Here is a 16,279-nt window from a genome sequence, read left to right as displayed (position 1 = left end):
GGTAGAGCTGCTGCCGCTCAGCGAGCAGGTCCCTGGTTCAAACCTCAGTCCAGGGGCCTTTCTGGGTGGAGTTTGTATGTTCTCGCCGTGCATGCATGGGTTTTCTCCGGGTACTCCGGTTTCCTCCCACAGACTAAAACATGCATGTTAGGCTGATTGGTAACTCTAAATTGTCCCTAGGTGTGAGTGAGAGAGTGAATGGTTGTTTGTCTCGTTTGTCTCTATGTGGCTCTGTGATGGACTTGCAACTTGTCCAGGGTGTACCCCGCCCCTCGCACAGTGATTGCTGGACATGGGCACCGGCGACCCCCGTGACCCAAAATGGAACAAGCGGGTAAAGAAAATGGATGGATGGATGGATAGTAGCCACAGTAGTTTTAGTATTAGTAGTAGTAGTAGTAGTATTTAGTAGTAGTATTAGTAGTAGTATTTTTATTGTATTTTGCTTTGTGTGTTACCTGTTGTTCTGTCTGTACAGCACTTTGGTTGGCCTTGTCGCTGTTTTAAGTGCTCTATAAATAAAATGGTATGGTATGGGTATGGTAGGTGGAAGAAGGCAGTTCTAGTAACGGTTTTAATGTGGGGGATAAAAGACATGTCCTGATCAAAAATAACACCAAGATTTTTAACATTAGAGCTGGAGGACAGATTAATGCCATCTAAGGAGTGAGAAAGACTGAAAAATTAATTCCTAAGGTGCTCAGGTCCAAAAACCAAAACCTCAGTCTTGTCTGTGTTCAACAGGAGAAAATTAAAGGTCTTCCAGGTTTTTATGTCTTTAAGACATGCTTGTAGTCTAAGTAGCTGATTGGATTCATTGGGTTTAATGGACAAATATAATTGTGTGTCATCAGCATAACAATGAAAATGTATCCCATGCTGTTTAATAACTTTACCATATGGAAGCATATAGTAAAGAGTATTGGCCCAATCACTGAGCACTCCATGACTAACTTTGGTGTATGAAGATTTATTATTTACATTTACAAACTGGAATCTATCAGATAGATATGATTTAAGCCATTTTAGAGCTGTTCCTGTAATCCCAATATCATATTCAAGCCTCTGTAGTAAAATATTGTGATCAACTGTATCAAATGCAGCACTGAGGTCTAACAGGACTCATTTGAGTCTCACCTGATAGGATTCAGGCAGCGGAATAAAAAAATTCACCATCACATGTTCTATCATGAGTTTGACATTCCAAAAAGCTGATGAACCTTTTGTGTTTACCCATAACTCTTTTTGAAGACTCAAACTTGAGCTCTTTTAAGAGCGACAGACTAATCTCCCCCTGAGACCTGAACATTTTATCTAGATGCACGGGTTAAACTCAGCATTAGCACTTCTCATTTGGGATGTTCCACATGGGTATTTCATTTTGGAAGACAGCGGGCTAAGAAGATTATGAGCCCAATTTATCGCACACACCCTGACTTCGCTTTATTGGCTGGGACCCTCTTATCAGGCTTTTCCAGCAGCAACAGCCACTGGCATCCTCTGAACGTCTGTAATTGACGCAACATTATTTTTAGCACAAATATGAACTTTCAAAACCATTTTTATCCTCGTGTATGTTCTAAAATCTAAACAGGGCTCATTATGGGGGACTAAAGGCAAGAGAATGGAACTCGGTCAACCTTCAAAGGGATTTTGAGCAAACAGAATGAAGTAAAGCTTATTGTGCTTCATCTGACCCTTTGGTGAGTCAGAAAGGAGGGGAGAAGGTGGGACAGTTGCTGCACGAGTAAGGATATAAAACCTTGAGACAAGAGGATGCTCCTCTCTCAAACCCGCTGCCATCTCAGTGGTGGAAATGTTGGAGTTGGGGTGGGTCGACTTTGAGGTGACATTGACGCCATGTAGATGAGAGTGAAAAATCCACGCGCTCCATGTTACGTCCCTGCTCGCTCCAAGTCAGGCGGCGGCAGCTCCGTTCCCCGTCTTCTCTCCCTTCCTCTCTTTCAGCACCACTCCTTTAAGGACAGCACCTCGCTCTCCGAGACGCACTTGTCCACCATCGTCCCCCCTTTGAGGATCAGCTTCCTGCTCCCTGCCGCCGGATGCAAAAGTTTTCACCTTGGTTTTACTTACACCAGACTCAAAGGAAATAACTTTTTTATTTTTTTAATCATTTGGATTCTCAACCTCCTGGGGGAACAAGCTGTCAAACCAGCTGATTTTTTCGTAAGTTTGAATGTTTTTCCTCCCTTATTAATAAATTAAAATGAACGGGTCTGGTTCTCTCTTGAGACGCGCGACTTGAGGAAAAAGGTGCGCACATGCGAAGAATTTCGCAAAGAGTGAGGATGTGTTGCGCTTGACCTGAGGGGACCAGGACTTATTTCACGGTGGAAATTTGCATGTTTGATCCTTGAGCCCGGCTGCCACATGTCCTCAAGATCCTTTATATATATTTGTGTGAGTGTGTGCGTAAAGACAACTGGATTTTTTTGAGGGATGGAAAGTGCGCTCAAAATGCTGCTCTCCGGCTATGACATCATGCTTGAGTGTTTGTGGCTCCTAAAAAGAAACGTTGAGTCAGAATGTAAGAATATAATAGTAATGTGTAAAAAAAAAAAAAAAACATCTGTTAGACGTTAAGCATGTTCTTTTGTCCTCGGTGCATCCTCTCCATGACGCACCAGCTGACAGAGCGCGCTCCTCTTCAGCCACTTTTATATAAAAAGACGTTTATTTTAAACGCTTAAATCTTTTTATTATTATTATTTTTAAAAAGCACACATTGAGAAAATCTGTACAATTTTGAATTACAATTGGAAAAAATAAAACGAATTATTTATCAAGTAAAAAATTAAACCTTGTTGACGAATCACAGATAAACTGAAACTGCAGCCTCCAAAGAGTTATTATCCTCTTCAGGTGATTTACTGGACGTGGTGGTTGCGACTGACTCCTAAATGTGTTTAATTGCTCTCCTCTTGTAGGGAGCTGTGGGAAGTGGGCCATTGAATTTAGAGCACAATGAATCAAGGGCAAGAGCAGGCTCTAAATTTCTGCTAACATGGATTCACTTCAGGCCATTTCAAGTGTTTCCTTCTTTGTGGGAAGTCTTTATTTCATCCCGAGGGGTTCACATGCCCCCGGGCATTTAAACAAATCATGGAATGAAAATCATTAAGGTTTCAGATGCTTAAAATTTGTTGCATATTTTGCATGCTTTATAGAGCACAGGGAAATACTGTAAGCATTTCATATGAAATAATTTTAAAATGTCAGACGGTTAATGAGAAAATGGCAGTTCGTAAATATTAAAAACAAACTTATATAAACTAGACTCGTGTACAACTTGTATAATTATGACGGATTTTTTTGTTTGTTTATTTTTTGTAAATTTTTAATATTTACACTTTATGTTTTTAGAGTTGCCGCTCCTGATCCTTCACGCGCACCGGCTGCTCTCTCAGCTCTTCTCTGGGGGGACCAGGGAAACGGGACGGACAAGCTGCGATCCGCCTGGACCGGTGCTGAAACCACCACTTCTCCACTGGTCAGGACTATCCGACCCAGAGTGTCACCATGGCTACCAACGGGACCAAAGCCTCGGACGGACACGTCCAAACTGAGACAGTGAATGACGCAGCCAGCACCACGCCAAATGACAAACCCAAAACGTTGGTGGTGAAGGTGCAGAAGACAAAAAAGGAGATACCCGAGAGGGAAACGTGGGTTGGGAAATTTGACTTTCTTCTGTCTTGTGTGGGATACGCAATCGGACTCGGAAATGTCTGGAGATTTCCTTATTTATGTGGAAAGAACGGCGGAGGTAATGAGGAATTATTGGCAATTTTCCACCCAACTAAAGGAATGTAAAGATCCTGACACCAAAGGGCCAGAGTTTCCTGCCGGAGAGTTTAAATTAAACGCGATCTTAAATGTTTCATAGCCGTGCGTAATTGCGCACGAGCAACAAAGCCAGTACAATGCCCCGGACGCGCTTTGAAACAAATTCTTCCTCCTACTAAATTACGGATTATCTTAAATATTGGTCAAATGTGATGTCTCGTTATTTACACCTTTGCTTCTCACCTCTCATTCAGGGGCCTTCTTGATTCCCTACTTTTTGACGCTGGTATTTGCTGGCATGCCTCTGTTCTTTCTGGAGACGGCTCTGGGTCAGTACACCTCCATTGGAGGACTTGGAGTGTGGAAACTGGCTCCGATGTTCAAAGGTAAAAAGATACATCTCCCATACTTTATGCTCTTTTATTATGTTAGCTGCGTTTGATTGACAAAAGGTCAGATGAAGGAGACAGACAATGTTTTGTTTTCTTTTTATTTAGTTTTTTAGCTCACATTTAACATCACACTTGTATTTTTTGGATGTTTTCAGGTGTGGGTCTAGCTGCTGCCGTTTTGTCCTTTTGGCTCAATATCTACTACATTGTAATAATTTGCTGGGCTATTTACTATCTGTACAACTCCTTCACTGCTGTGAGTATGTTCATACAAAAAAAAAAATAATAAAAAATCCTAATCCCCCCCCCACCACACACACACACACACACACACACGCACACACACGCACACACACGCACACACACACATTCACCTCCTTCATTCAAGTGAAGTTAAAGTCCAGAAGTTTTTGTATTTTAATGCAAAACGTGGTTGTTGTTTTTTTATGTATCTTTACTTAGTGATTCACTTAAGTCATGTGTCAGGCATTTTGCCAGCATCTCTTATATAAGACTAAAACACCCTTAGCAGTGTATGACTTTTATTACTTCCTTTCCTGCATAATTAGCTCCTTACACAAGGTATTGATAAATGCATTCTGCAATGAAGCATTCACTCTTCGGCAAAAAGCATGAAATCTCAATGTCCCAAATGAGCATCACGGTCTTGGCTGCATGACAGCCAGAGAGAAAAGGACCCAGCGATGGGAGAGGGGGTTCAAGGAAAAAAGAGCTGTCTTCTCGTTTCTATGTGCTCTTTTTGTCTCTTCAGGAGCTGCCATGGCAGTCTTGTGGCAACGTCTGGAACACAGATCGCTGCTACACCAACTACAGCATCACAGACACCAAAAACCTAACCAGTGCTGTGGTGGAGTTCTGGGAGTAAGTTGCACACTTTAGACTGCTCTGCTTTAACAGGATGAAAGCCAATTATGTCATTTTGCCTTGCGTGAAGGAGATGGGCTCAAGTGAGGCAATATGCAAGTGAAAATTCAGTCCTTTGACACAAAATATCCTCAAGGACATCAGTCCTTTGACACAAAATATCCTCAAGGACATCAGGAGAAAACATACATGCAAAACACATCTGTGGAGAAAGAAGAGCAAAGATAATGCACACAAACATGATTTCTCTTGACTGTAGTGTCTGTGAAAAGCTTTAGGGGTAAGAAAAAAGTCGTGAAGAGGCTCTTTGTAAATATCAAGATGTGTGTTGGCATATTTGTGCACGCACCCGTGCGCGCTACATGTATGAGATTAAACATGCCTTTGTGCACTGCAGTAAAACTGCTTTACTTCTTCCCTGCAGGCGCAACATGCACCAGCTGACCGATGGTCTGGAGAAGCCTGGGGAGGTCAGGATCCCACTGGCTATCACCCTTTTCATTGCATGGGTGCTCGTCTATTTCTGCATCTGGAAGGGGGTCAGCTGGACTGGCAAAGTGAGGAACAAAGACAACACATCAGCACAGCAAAGTAGCATGAAATAAAACATATTGGGATGAACAATTTGCTGCCAATTTGGAGTTTGTTTTGTAATTTATGATTTCAGCATCAGAGAATGTATAAAGTGAAGGAAATTGCTTTTTTTTTTTTTGTTTCTCACATTTTGTTAATCCACAAATTTACAGGAATAAATTATAATTTAAACTTTAATTTGTGGTATCATTGGCTCAATACATATTTATTTAATGCTGGTGTCAAACTCTGCACTGGTTCTTGTTTTTATTCAATAGATTTGATCTTAATTGAAATGAACTGACTTTGATAGCAGGAGCAAAACTGGTACAGATAAGAAGGTAAAAGTTCAGTAAAAGTGTGCTGAACACCATAATTCAGGTGTCACCTTTCCTCTGAGGTACGATTGACTCGGTCATTGTGCAGTGCTGTGGGAATGGTGCCACAGTAACCCAGTACATGAACTAGCTGAGCAATTCAGCATTTCATTTTTAATCTTTTTGTCACCTTGCAGAACAAACGTTTCACGTGTGAGCTTCAGCTCTGGTTTGCATGCTGTAAAAATGGTGCTTTGTGTCTCACAGGTGGTGTACTTCTCAGCAACATATCCCTACTTCATGCTCTTCATCCTGTTTTGTCGGGGCGTCACTCTGCCTGGAGCTTTTGATGGGATTCTCTTCTACATCACACCAGATTTTGACAAATTAAAACAATCTGAGGTGAGCTCTCAATTCAGCTGAATTCTGAAACATACTTCGCATAAAATACACACAAAAAAGTGACTATGAAGGACAAGTTGAGCTCCTATAGAAAGGGGTTGTTTTTACAGAATAGAATAGAAAAGATCCTGCAGGTTAACTTGGATTTTACAGAAACTGAAAGGTTTCTGCCCCTTGCAGCAATCCCATTTCTGATTAGACTTTCAAATACAGACTGACAGGACAGAGTCTATGTTTCTAATCAGCTTCAGACAGATACAAGCTGTTGACAGGATACATAACATCATTTACGCTGGCATCGTGAAGTGTTACACTGCCGTGTCGAGGTTTTTACAGATAAATCCTGCATCAGTGTGAAGGAGAAATGTGAAACTCCAATAGAACATCAGTCTTTTACTAAACGAGCAGAAAATGCTTCTCTTTGGTGAAGTTTAAACAAATTTTCTCCTGCGTAATACTGTCACTCGTGAACTTATGTTTATTTATGAGTATAGTAAAAAAGTTAAATGGTCAGGAAACAAAAGGATGAGAGCAAATAAAAACTATAATTGTAGGTTTCTGGATGAAGTAATTTTCTTATCTGCTTTTCTATCAGACTTTTAATAAATGAGACACAATAATGGAAATGTTTCCATTCCTCCAGCTGCATATTCTGCCTTAAGTTGACAAAAAACATAAAAAAATATAATATACCGACATGAGCAAGGGTATTTTTTTAAATAAACATACAGTATATTTTTAGTTTCATTTGAGCACAAACTACATGTTTATACTTATGTTTTCTAATCCTTATGTGTCAGGTGTGGCTCGACGCTGCCACGCAGATCTTCTTTTCTTACGGACTGGGATTAGGCTCTCTCATTGCTCTTGGCAGCTACAATCCCTTCAATAATAATGTCTACAGGTATGTGATTAAAATATGTCACACTCAAGGTACATTTACTTCATTAATTCAACATGCTTGATTGGTACACTGGTACATTCTCACTGGTACATTCTCAATGGTACATTTTCATCTTTAAATCACTTCGCGATCTGTTGCTTTCATACATCACCTCCTACATGTGTGAGTGCAGCTACAGCGTGCGCTCTCAGGACATTATTACCTGCAGTGTTCCCTCAGTGCGGACTGAACTAGGCAAAAGGGCTTTCTCCTACTCCGCTCCTGTTTCCTGGAATATCTTGCAAAAAGATCTGAAGCTCTCGATCTTGATCTCTATAAGAGGCTTTAAGAATCTGTTCCTGGGAAAATAAACAATGCAGACATGTTCCTGTTTTGAGTATTTTACACCACCTTACAATCTAGTTGTTTTTTTGGGGGGGGTTAAATTTTTTTTAATGCCACTTTATTTTCACTTCTTATTCTCAATTTGTATGCATCCTTCATGACTGACTATTGTTGTCTTTGTTGTCTACTGTTGTCATCACTCCTTGTTAAAATCAGGTCTCTCTTGTAAATGAGTCCCCGAGGCTCAATGGGATTAACCTGTATAAATAAAGGTTGAATTAAAAAAAAAAAAAAAAAAAAAGATCCAGCTTCAAGATTGATCTTGATCACCTGCAGTGATTTTTTATTTTTTTTTACGGTGAATTCTCCTACTTTTGTTTCTATGACAACATTGTAGATCAGAAAATATTTGACCTTTCAGTCACAAGGTGTCGTTTGTTTCATTGATTTGGCTTTACCTTGTGTTCCAGTAGTTACATGTGATTCAGACATTACTTCAAGGGTAGGCTTTTAAAAGCAGATAAGTGTTTAATTTTGCTATTAAATATGCTAAAATGTCTATATTTTTCTGCCATTTTAAACAAGATCAGGTCAGTTTGTATGTTTTCATCCACTGTGCAAACAAAGGATAAAAAATGGCTTTCAACACCTAACCCCCCCCCCCCCCCGCTTGTCCACAATGTGTGACGGGTTGATAAGGAATTGATACAAGCGTGACAATGGCTGCCTTGCGCTTTGTCTATCTCCCCTGCAGAGATTCTATCATCGTCTGCTGCATCAACTCCTTCACCAGTATGTTTGCCGGCTTTGTCATCTTTTCCATTGTGGGATTCATGGCTCACGTAACAAAGAGACCAATTGCTGATGTGGCAGCTTCAGGTAATTGCAATCAATGTTGAAACTCAATAGTAACAACAGACTCAAGCAGGAGATTTTTTTTCCAACTACGTAGACTTTGAACTAACAGTCAAAAAGATGGGATGTTTTTCTTTGTCACTTTGTAAATTCAGGAATTATTAAAAAAGTAAATGTTCATTTGTTTGATATTTTGACAGACTTTCACCTTGACTGTCATGATTAATTCTTTGCATTTTTTTCATTCAGTTTCATTTTCTTTTTTACTTTCATTATCAGCAAGCATTTATTAGACACTATGTTCACTTGTAGATAGTTGTGTATTTATATGACTCATACATTATTATTACTGTGATGTATATGGGGAATAAGTGTAATCTTTCTTCAATCAGGACCTGGTCTGGCATTTCTAGCATATCCTGAGGCCGTCACCCAGCTGCCTATCTCTCCTTTGTGGGCAATTCTCTTTTTCTCCATGCTGCTGATGCTGGGAATCGACAGCCAGGTGAAAATTATCCAATAAAAATGCATTGACCTTTGGGCCTTTGCAGTACTTTCTATCTCATTTCTAAGCTGCAAATAGTAAAGATTTCCCATTGTAACCACAAATTTTACTGTTTCAGATTACAAATTTTTATACTGTAATGTGCCTTAATACGTAGCTTATTGTGCCTTGATATAACATTTTCAGTCTTGTAGTAAACCTTTGCATTAGTTTTATTGTGGCAGCAGAGGAATTAGTAACAGTTTTGAAACGGCTCTGCCAACTCTGCAGTTCTGCACTGTGGAAGGTTTCATCACTGCGCTGGTTGATGAATTTCCTCGGGTCCTCCGAAAGCGTCGAGAGATCTTCATCGCTGTCGTCTGCCTTGTTTCTTATATAATTGGCTTGTCTAACATCACACAGGTAAATATGACTACGTATTCGGTTATTTTGTCTGAAATATGAAGCAGTCTGACTGAGTGACACAGTTTGCTTCGCATCAGACTTGGTTTGGATCACCCTTTTGATTCTGGTATGACCTTCATGTGTAGTAACCAAACATTTAAGTCAAAAAATACTCTCTCTCTCAGAATGGACAATCTGTTTTGATATTTGTACACATTTCCATTGCAGAAAATTGTCTCGGATCATTCTACTCACATTGTTAGATATTATTAGTCCAATTAAGTTTTATTTTATCTGTGGAAAAAGTTACTACAAACTTCTGAAACCAAAATAATCCAGTATATTTCTTAACTCTTCAGTTTGGCCACATTTGGACAAGGGTGATCTAACCCCACTGGGCCTTTTTGTTGCTGTCTAAACAGTGCAAACCTTTATATTTTTACTTTAGAGTCCTAAAAACAGCAATAGTTCAACAGTTTAAAAGTTTTTTTTAAACAAATCACCATTAAAATCATAAAAACGTCAATTCACCACAGGCTGTGATTGTTTTTGTATATGAAACTTGGAGATATTTGAATATCTCCACCTCCTTGCAGCCACATCTATTTATGCTCAGTTAATACTGCAACATTCAACTGCACCAATTAAAGTCTGTCCTGTACATGCTATTGCTATTTTTGGGTGTAACTGGCACCTTGAGTACATAATTTCATTCCATCTCATGTACCACATGTGATGAGAATGAAAACAAAGAAACCTGAATTTGAACTTGAACATACCATATCATCCATCCATTATCTTTTACCTGCTTCTTCCATTTTGGGTCACGGGGGTTGCTGGTGCCCATGTCCAGCAATCACAGTGCGAGGGGCTGGGTACACCCTGGACAGGTCGCAAATCCATCACACGGCCACATAGAGACAAACAACCATTCACTCTCTCACTCACACCTAGGGACAATTTAGAGTTACCAATCAGCCTAACATGCATGTTTTTGGTCTGTGGGAGGAAACCGGAGTACCTGGAAAAAACCCACACATGCACGGAGAGAACATGCAAACTCCACCCAGAAAGGCACTTGGATTTGAACCGGGGACCTGCTCGCTGAGAGGCAACAGCTCTACCAGTTGCGCCACCGTGCTGCCCCATACCATACCATACCATACTATTCCATACCATACCATACTATTCCATACCATACCATACCATACCATACCATACCATACCATACTATTCCATACCATACCATACTATTCCATACCATACCATTTTATTTATAGAGCACTTAAAACAGCAACAAGGCCAACCAAAGTTCTGTACAAACAGAAAAACAGGCAACACACAAAGCAATATGCACATGAATATATAACATGAATATAACTACCTCTCCTGTTGTTGATCATCATCTTTTTTGTGTTAATTGCTTGGTTTACAGGGTGGATTGTACGTATTTAAACTATTTGACTACTACTCAGCAAGTGGGATGTCTCTGCTTTTCCTTGTGTTCTTTGAGTGCATCTCAATTTCATGGTTCTATGGTGAGCAACACATTTTTCTGTGAAAATATATATAGATAGATACATAATTTCTATTTTTTTACATCTTAAAACAACTTTTAAGTCTCAGAAAATACCAAGTCGTGAAATCAAACAGCAAACTAAACTCAAGCCTAAGCTGATGAATAATGCAGTCCTAAAACAATATAAAAACAACAGACAAAAACATTTTCACATTTTTTGTTGCAGGTGTGAACAAATTCTACGACAACATTGAGGAGATGATTGGTTACAGACCCTGTTTGTGGTGGAAGGCCTGCTGGGTTGTTTTCACTCCTCTCATTGTGGCTGTAAGTTGACTTCTCATGCCAACATATGCAGCTTACTAACATGAAAACTATTTGTCCAACCAGATCAAAATGTTTGTGACTTCTCAGAAAGAATTGCACCATATATAAAAAAAATCATTTTGGTAAAATGAGCTGTGGCTTTTTTGCTGTACAGCTTTTTCTTCATTAACAGTTAATAAGCACAATTACTGTTACTTTCTATTGTCATAGTAATCATATGGTACCAATTAAATGTTTACACATTGTGCAAAACAGCAATGTTCTTAAAAATCACTCTAATTTTTAAACACTTGATTATTTTGTGCATTTATAATGTTCATGTGTGTGATGAGAAATTTTCTGAGATCTCTTCACTTGTCACTTTCTCGTCCAGGGCGTCTTTTTGTTCAGTGCAGTGCAGATGGTCCCGCTCACCATGGGCGATTATGTGTTCCCGGGCTGGGGACAGGGAGTCGGCTGGTGCATGGCCCTATCCTCCATGGTCCTGATCCCCGGCTACATGGGCTACATGTTCCTCACACTCAAAGGCACATACAAAGAGGTAAGATCGAATGTAGATTTGAGCTCTTTATATCTAAAGTTTATCGATGAAGCTTGCAAAATGATTTAACTTTAACGACTGCGACTATGCCCAGATGTCAGGACCAAAGGGAACAGAGACCAAGACTCAGAATGAACTTACAATGTTAATTTACACGTGATAAATGATGTAATAAGCCAGGGAGGAGACTGGAACCCTAAAGAGCAAAGGGGTAATTGGGAATCTTGTAGTAAAGGGTGATAATGTTATTGCTGATCTTCCAGATGTGGGGAGGGCTGAACCAAATGGTTTCAGAAGACGGATGTGTATGTCTGGACGATGGCAGGCGTTAGGCAAGTGGTAGGAAGACATGGAGGCAGCTGATGAGGCACAGAGGAGGATTCAGGAAACAGGCGGACATCAAGGGTACCTCACTGGAGGCGCCGAGAGAAATACAAATCATTAATACCTGGATTTAGAGATGAGTAAAAGACTAGAACAAGACTACCGTTGGCAAGTAGTGCTCCAGCGCTGGCTGAATGTCTTCTGCTGCCTTTTATGCTCCTCATGCTTATCAAGTCGATGATCCACAGGTGTAGCAGATTAGAGTATGGCTGTGGGTGCAGGAGCTGGCAGAGCAGAACTCCCACATGAACACGTTAAAGTTGACTTTTAAACACGACTACATTAGCGTTGGTTTGTAAGTAAAAATCAAGAAAGTATTCCATAGAGTGCGCTCAGCTTTTCCAGAGCAGGTAAAATTAGAATGTGAGTATATGTTGTCTAAATTTTAATGCACAACCACACCTGGTAGGTAGTGTTGAGAGATTAAATGGATTGCTTTATATTATTTTATTTTCCTACAGTCACTTACGTATACCAGTGACATTTAAAGATAGCACACAAGCTCCAAAGATTGTGGGGAAAATGCTGAAACTTTACAGGAAGCTTCAACAAACATTTTACTATAACAGCAGCTCAGAAGCAGGAACCCAGAATCTGCAGCACTTTGTCTTCACTCTCATTTGCAACAGCTTTACAGTAAACACATACATTTATAAATATATTGGAATACATTTTGCATTTAAGAAGGCAAAGGAAGCCCAAACGCCAGAGAAGAACATGCTGACTTTAGCTCGGTGCTCTGCTCTGAGGATTATACTCTGGTACTGTCAGTCAGTGGTTTTGTAATGAGAAAACACACAAGCATCCTCGACGGAGTAATAATAAATTGAAATGAAGAGAGCTGTGATAAAAGGATTAGCAAAAGAGAATTTTAATTAGTTTTGTGAGGCAATTTTTCACGGCCTTCTGTTTAACAGCCACTGGATTCTCAGGAAATTACATTCACCTTTCTGCAGCCCGATGATGCACTTATATAAACCGGGCAGTCTTAATAACGACAGATAATACCTGTTTTGTTTTGCTTTTTGCAGAAAATTCACATTAACAGCTTTTTTGATATGCATTCATCCACAGTGTGCTGGTGGCAGATGTAGCTTCTAGCCACTGCTGACAGAATGAATGTGCCATAATTGCAGGCGGTGCAGCCGAGGCTATCAGAGGCGAAATGCAGGTGTCAAATCCTGCAGCTGATGGCGGATTGTCTAATTGTAGCAATCAGGCAGCTGAGTAGTGCTTGCCACCTGCCTGGGTGGACAATCCATTAAAATGGCCTGTAAATTGGACCGGCCCTCTACTTTTCATAGCTGAAAATATTTGGGAGAAATTTAAGAAGTATGAGTTTTCTTTCTAGGACAAAGCTTCCTCTGATGGCATCATGCTTACAGCTGTGCTTTTGTCTTCTACTTCCTGTCATGTCAGCAGCAGTAGTTAGTTTATATATTTTTTAAATTCAGCTGTAAGATCAGTTTTGTCACTAATGCTTTTCGTAGCGTCTGCGGATGATGTTCAAACCCGTGGCGCTGGCGAAGACTCAAGAAAATGGTCCGGATCAGCAGCTAGAAAATCAGAATCAGAACCCAGCCAACGAGGAGGCCTACATCTAAACTTAAAACTTGTTTCTGTGGTTCAACGGCAAGACCAGCGCTCCATCGTAATCAAGGTTGGGAACGACCACTAGACTTCTATGTCTGCTTTTATTCACCTACCTCCTGGGGACACGTGAAACCAACCTGATTACAGTTATTTTTAGGGGGTTTTCTGTTGTTTATTTTTATAATACAGAGTTATAAAATGTGTGAAGGAAAATACAAATTACCCAGCAACGCTGTTGTTATATTATAAAATTGTATTATGCAAAAAAAAATTTAATTTTCTTGGGAAAGAAACCATGACTTATAGAAAACTATTGTATATTAAATATGTACAATTTAAATCAGGAGGCTCATGTTGAATCAATACTATTATTCATGCAAGAAATTAACAAATACACTAAACCCCGATTACTGTACAAAGAAAATATAAATAAAAATATTCTGTTTTGCACGTTAAATAAATACAATAAATTAAATGCTGTGTCGGAAGGAAAACAAAAGTTTAAATTTATGAAGAAATGATTTATTATCCACATATATAAGGCCAAGACAATATGGGAATGTGCAACAGGTAAGGCCAAATCAGTGTAAACTATAACTTGGTCAGACTATCAGACCCTCGCAAAATCCTTCACACCACCAGAAATGTTTACCACCCACGTTGGGAGCAGCATAGGAAAAGCACAAAATAGAGTTTCTTCTTTTTGACGTGACTGAAACCTGTGACAGCAGCAAAAATAACAAATGAAGAAAAACTTAGCAAGAGACTGTTATAACCGTTTGTTTTGTAAAGAACAATTCCTTTTATAGAGTCTGAATCCTTTTTTTATTACAGTCATTTGTCGGTGATTTTCTATGTGTGAACATGAGAGGGACCAAATCACGCTCTAGCTTGAACAATTTGTGCGGGAGTTTGACCTGCTGACTGCGTGCAGATTGAATAAAAGCACCCCTTTTTGATGACGTAGAGCAATAATTTAGAAGAAAAAACACATAATCAGCCTACAAGCACAAGTTTACTCTGTGAACAATTTTTAATAAGAAAAATCCCACATTTCCACCCTCCAATCAAATGGGAAATTTGATTGTGGAAAGAAAGCACATCGTTGCATTGATCCAGTGCTAAATTGAATTTATTTTGTGAACTAAAACAGTGCATAATGCTGTGTCTGGTGTTTTGCATTGGAGGAAGTAAAATGGATTTCCACTCTTATTCTAACTGCACTTCTTTACTTACATACTTGTTTAATAACACACTCCTCAGGAACAAAGGTAGATGTGACCAAATTGTTCAAGACACCACCCTGAAACATTCAATTAATAAAGACTGCATTAAAAAAAAATCTAACTATTGACTTTCTATCATCCCCTTTATGAATTAAACACGCAGCAAAAGTCTTAGTATAAACATGCACAAAGCTGCATTAAAACCTGATCCAAATTGTTGGTTCTTGCTGGTGTTTCATCTGTTTGTGGCCTTTTAAATAGAAAATATCACATGTTTTGACTCTGTACCAAGTGCAGATATTCATTATGAAACTTGGAGCGAGGAACTTTGGTTCAATCAGAAATTAAATCTGGCAAATGAGCGTAACCACAACAGAACACAGTCGGATGTTTAACAGATCAACGTCACTGAAAAGATCCCTTCTCAAGCGAGAAATTAAAACCTATCATTTCACTGATTCTGTACAAAACTGCATGATCGAAATACATGTAAACCATATGAATATGCTACGTTTGTGACAAACCGCAAGTATCACATAGAAGGGTCAAAAGAATTAGCTTCAGTGGCAGCTACATGCGACAGGAATCAGGTTGAATCAGTCCCGTTTTTTCTTTCATCTACATTTTTCTTTCAAAGATATGTGAAATAAAATGTGCAATGACAAAAGCGTTCCATGAGTTTTGTACAAAGTTACCATTCTGCAGTTTCTCTCTTGAATGATGTTGTAAACTAGACTGTGTAATACATGTATCTGTGAATGTCCGTACAAGCCGAGTTTATTTTTTCTTTTTATTACGTCAAAATGTTGAATGAAAAATGTGATATTATTTGCTGTTTTCTGCAATAATACTATCTCAGAAACTAAGTCACATATCTTTCTCTCTGCTGAAAAAAAAAATGATAATAACATATTAGAAGTAATAATATTAAAGATTATATATAATAATTTATTAGAAATGTCTAGTCAGAGAATATTGTTTTGTATATTTTTAGCTGTTACATGGGCCTAATGTAAAATATTCTATGTAAAAATATAATAAATGTCTTTAGATGGTGTTATATGAAAAAGCATGATTGCTATATATGTTATCTTCAAAAATAAAGATCTATAGATTATAATGTCAGTTTCATGTCCTTTTAAAGTAAGTTTGAATTTATTCACATCCACTTCAAACCCTAATAAATTTGTTTTACAAGTCAGTGTTAAAAAAAAACAAAAAAAACTAATGAAATCATTTTAGTTTGCCAAATGAATAGTATATGAATGAATAGTTTATCAGTACTTCCAAACTTCAGCTCAAAAGGTTTGAAAATATTCTTCAAAATGTGCCTTTACATCA

General features: G+C 38.9%; 1 protein-coding gene across 1 annotated transcript; it reads left to right on the top strand.

Moving 5' to 3' along the window:
- Nucleotides 1-1,797: 1,797 nt before the first annotated feature.
- slc6a1b (solute carrier family 6 member 1b) lies at nt 1,798-16,058 on the top strand. Its single transcript, XM_037678779.1, has 15 exons — nt 1,798-2,187; nt 3,385-3,787; nt 4,062-4,193; nt 4,355-4,455; nt 4,972-5,081; nt 5,509-5,641; nt 6,242-6,376; nt 7,177-7,280; nt 8,359-8,483; nt 8,852-8,964; nt 9,235-9,366; nt 10,784-10,886; nt 11,094-11,194; nt 11,568-11,735; nt 13,610-16,058. Exons 2-15 carry the CDS (start codon nt 3,541-3,543, stop codon nt 13,721-13,723), a joined length of 1,818 nt encoding a protein of 605 aa, XP_037534707.1. The 5' UTR covers nt 1,798-2,187; nt 3,385-3,540; the 3' UTR covers nt 13,724-16,058.
- Nucleotides 16,059-16,279: the final 221 nt, after the last annotated feature.

This window comes from Nematolebias whitei, chromosome 7, assembly GCF_014905685.2.
Source record: "Nematolebias whitei isolate Nwh7 chromosome 7, NemWhi1, whole genome shotgun sequence".
Taxonomy (NCBI): Eukaryota; Metazoa; Chordata; class Actinopteri; order Cyprinodontiformes; family Rivulidae; genus Nematolebias; species Nematolebias whitei.
This window is presented reverse-complemented; position numbering and strand designations above follow the sequence as displayed.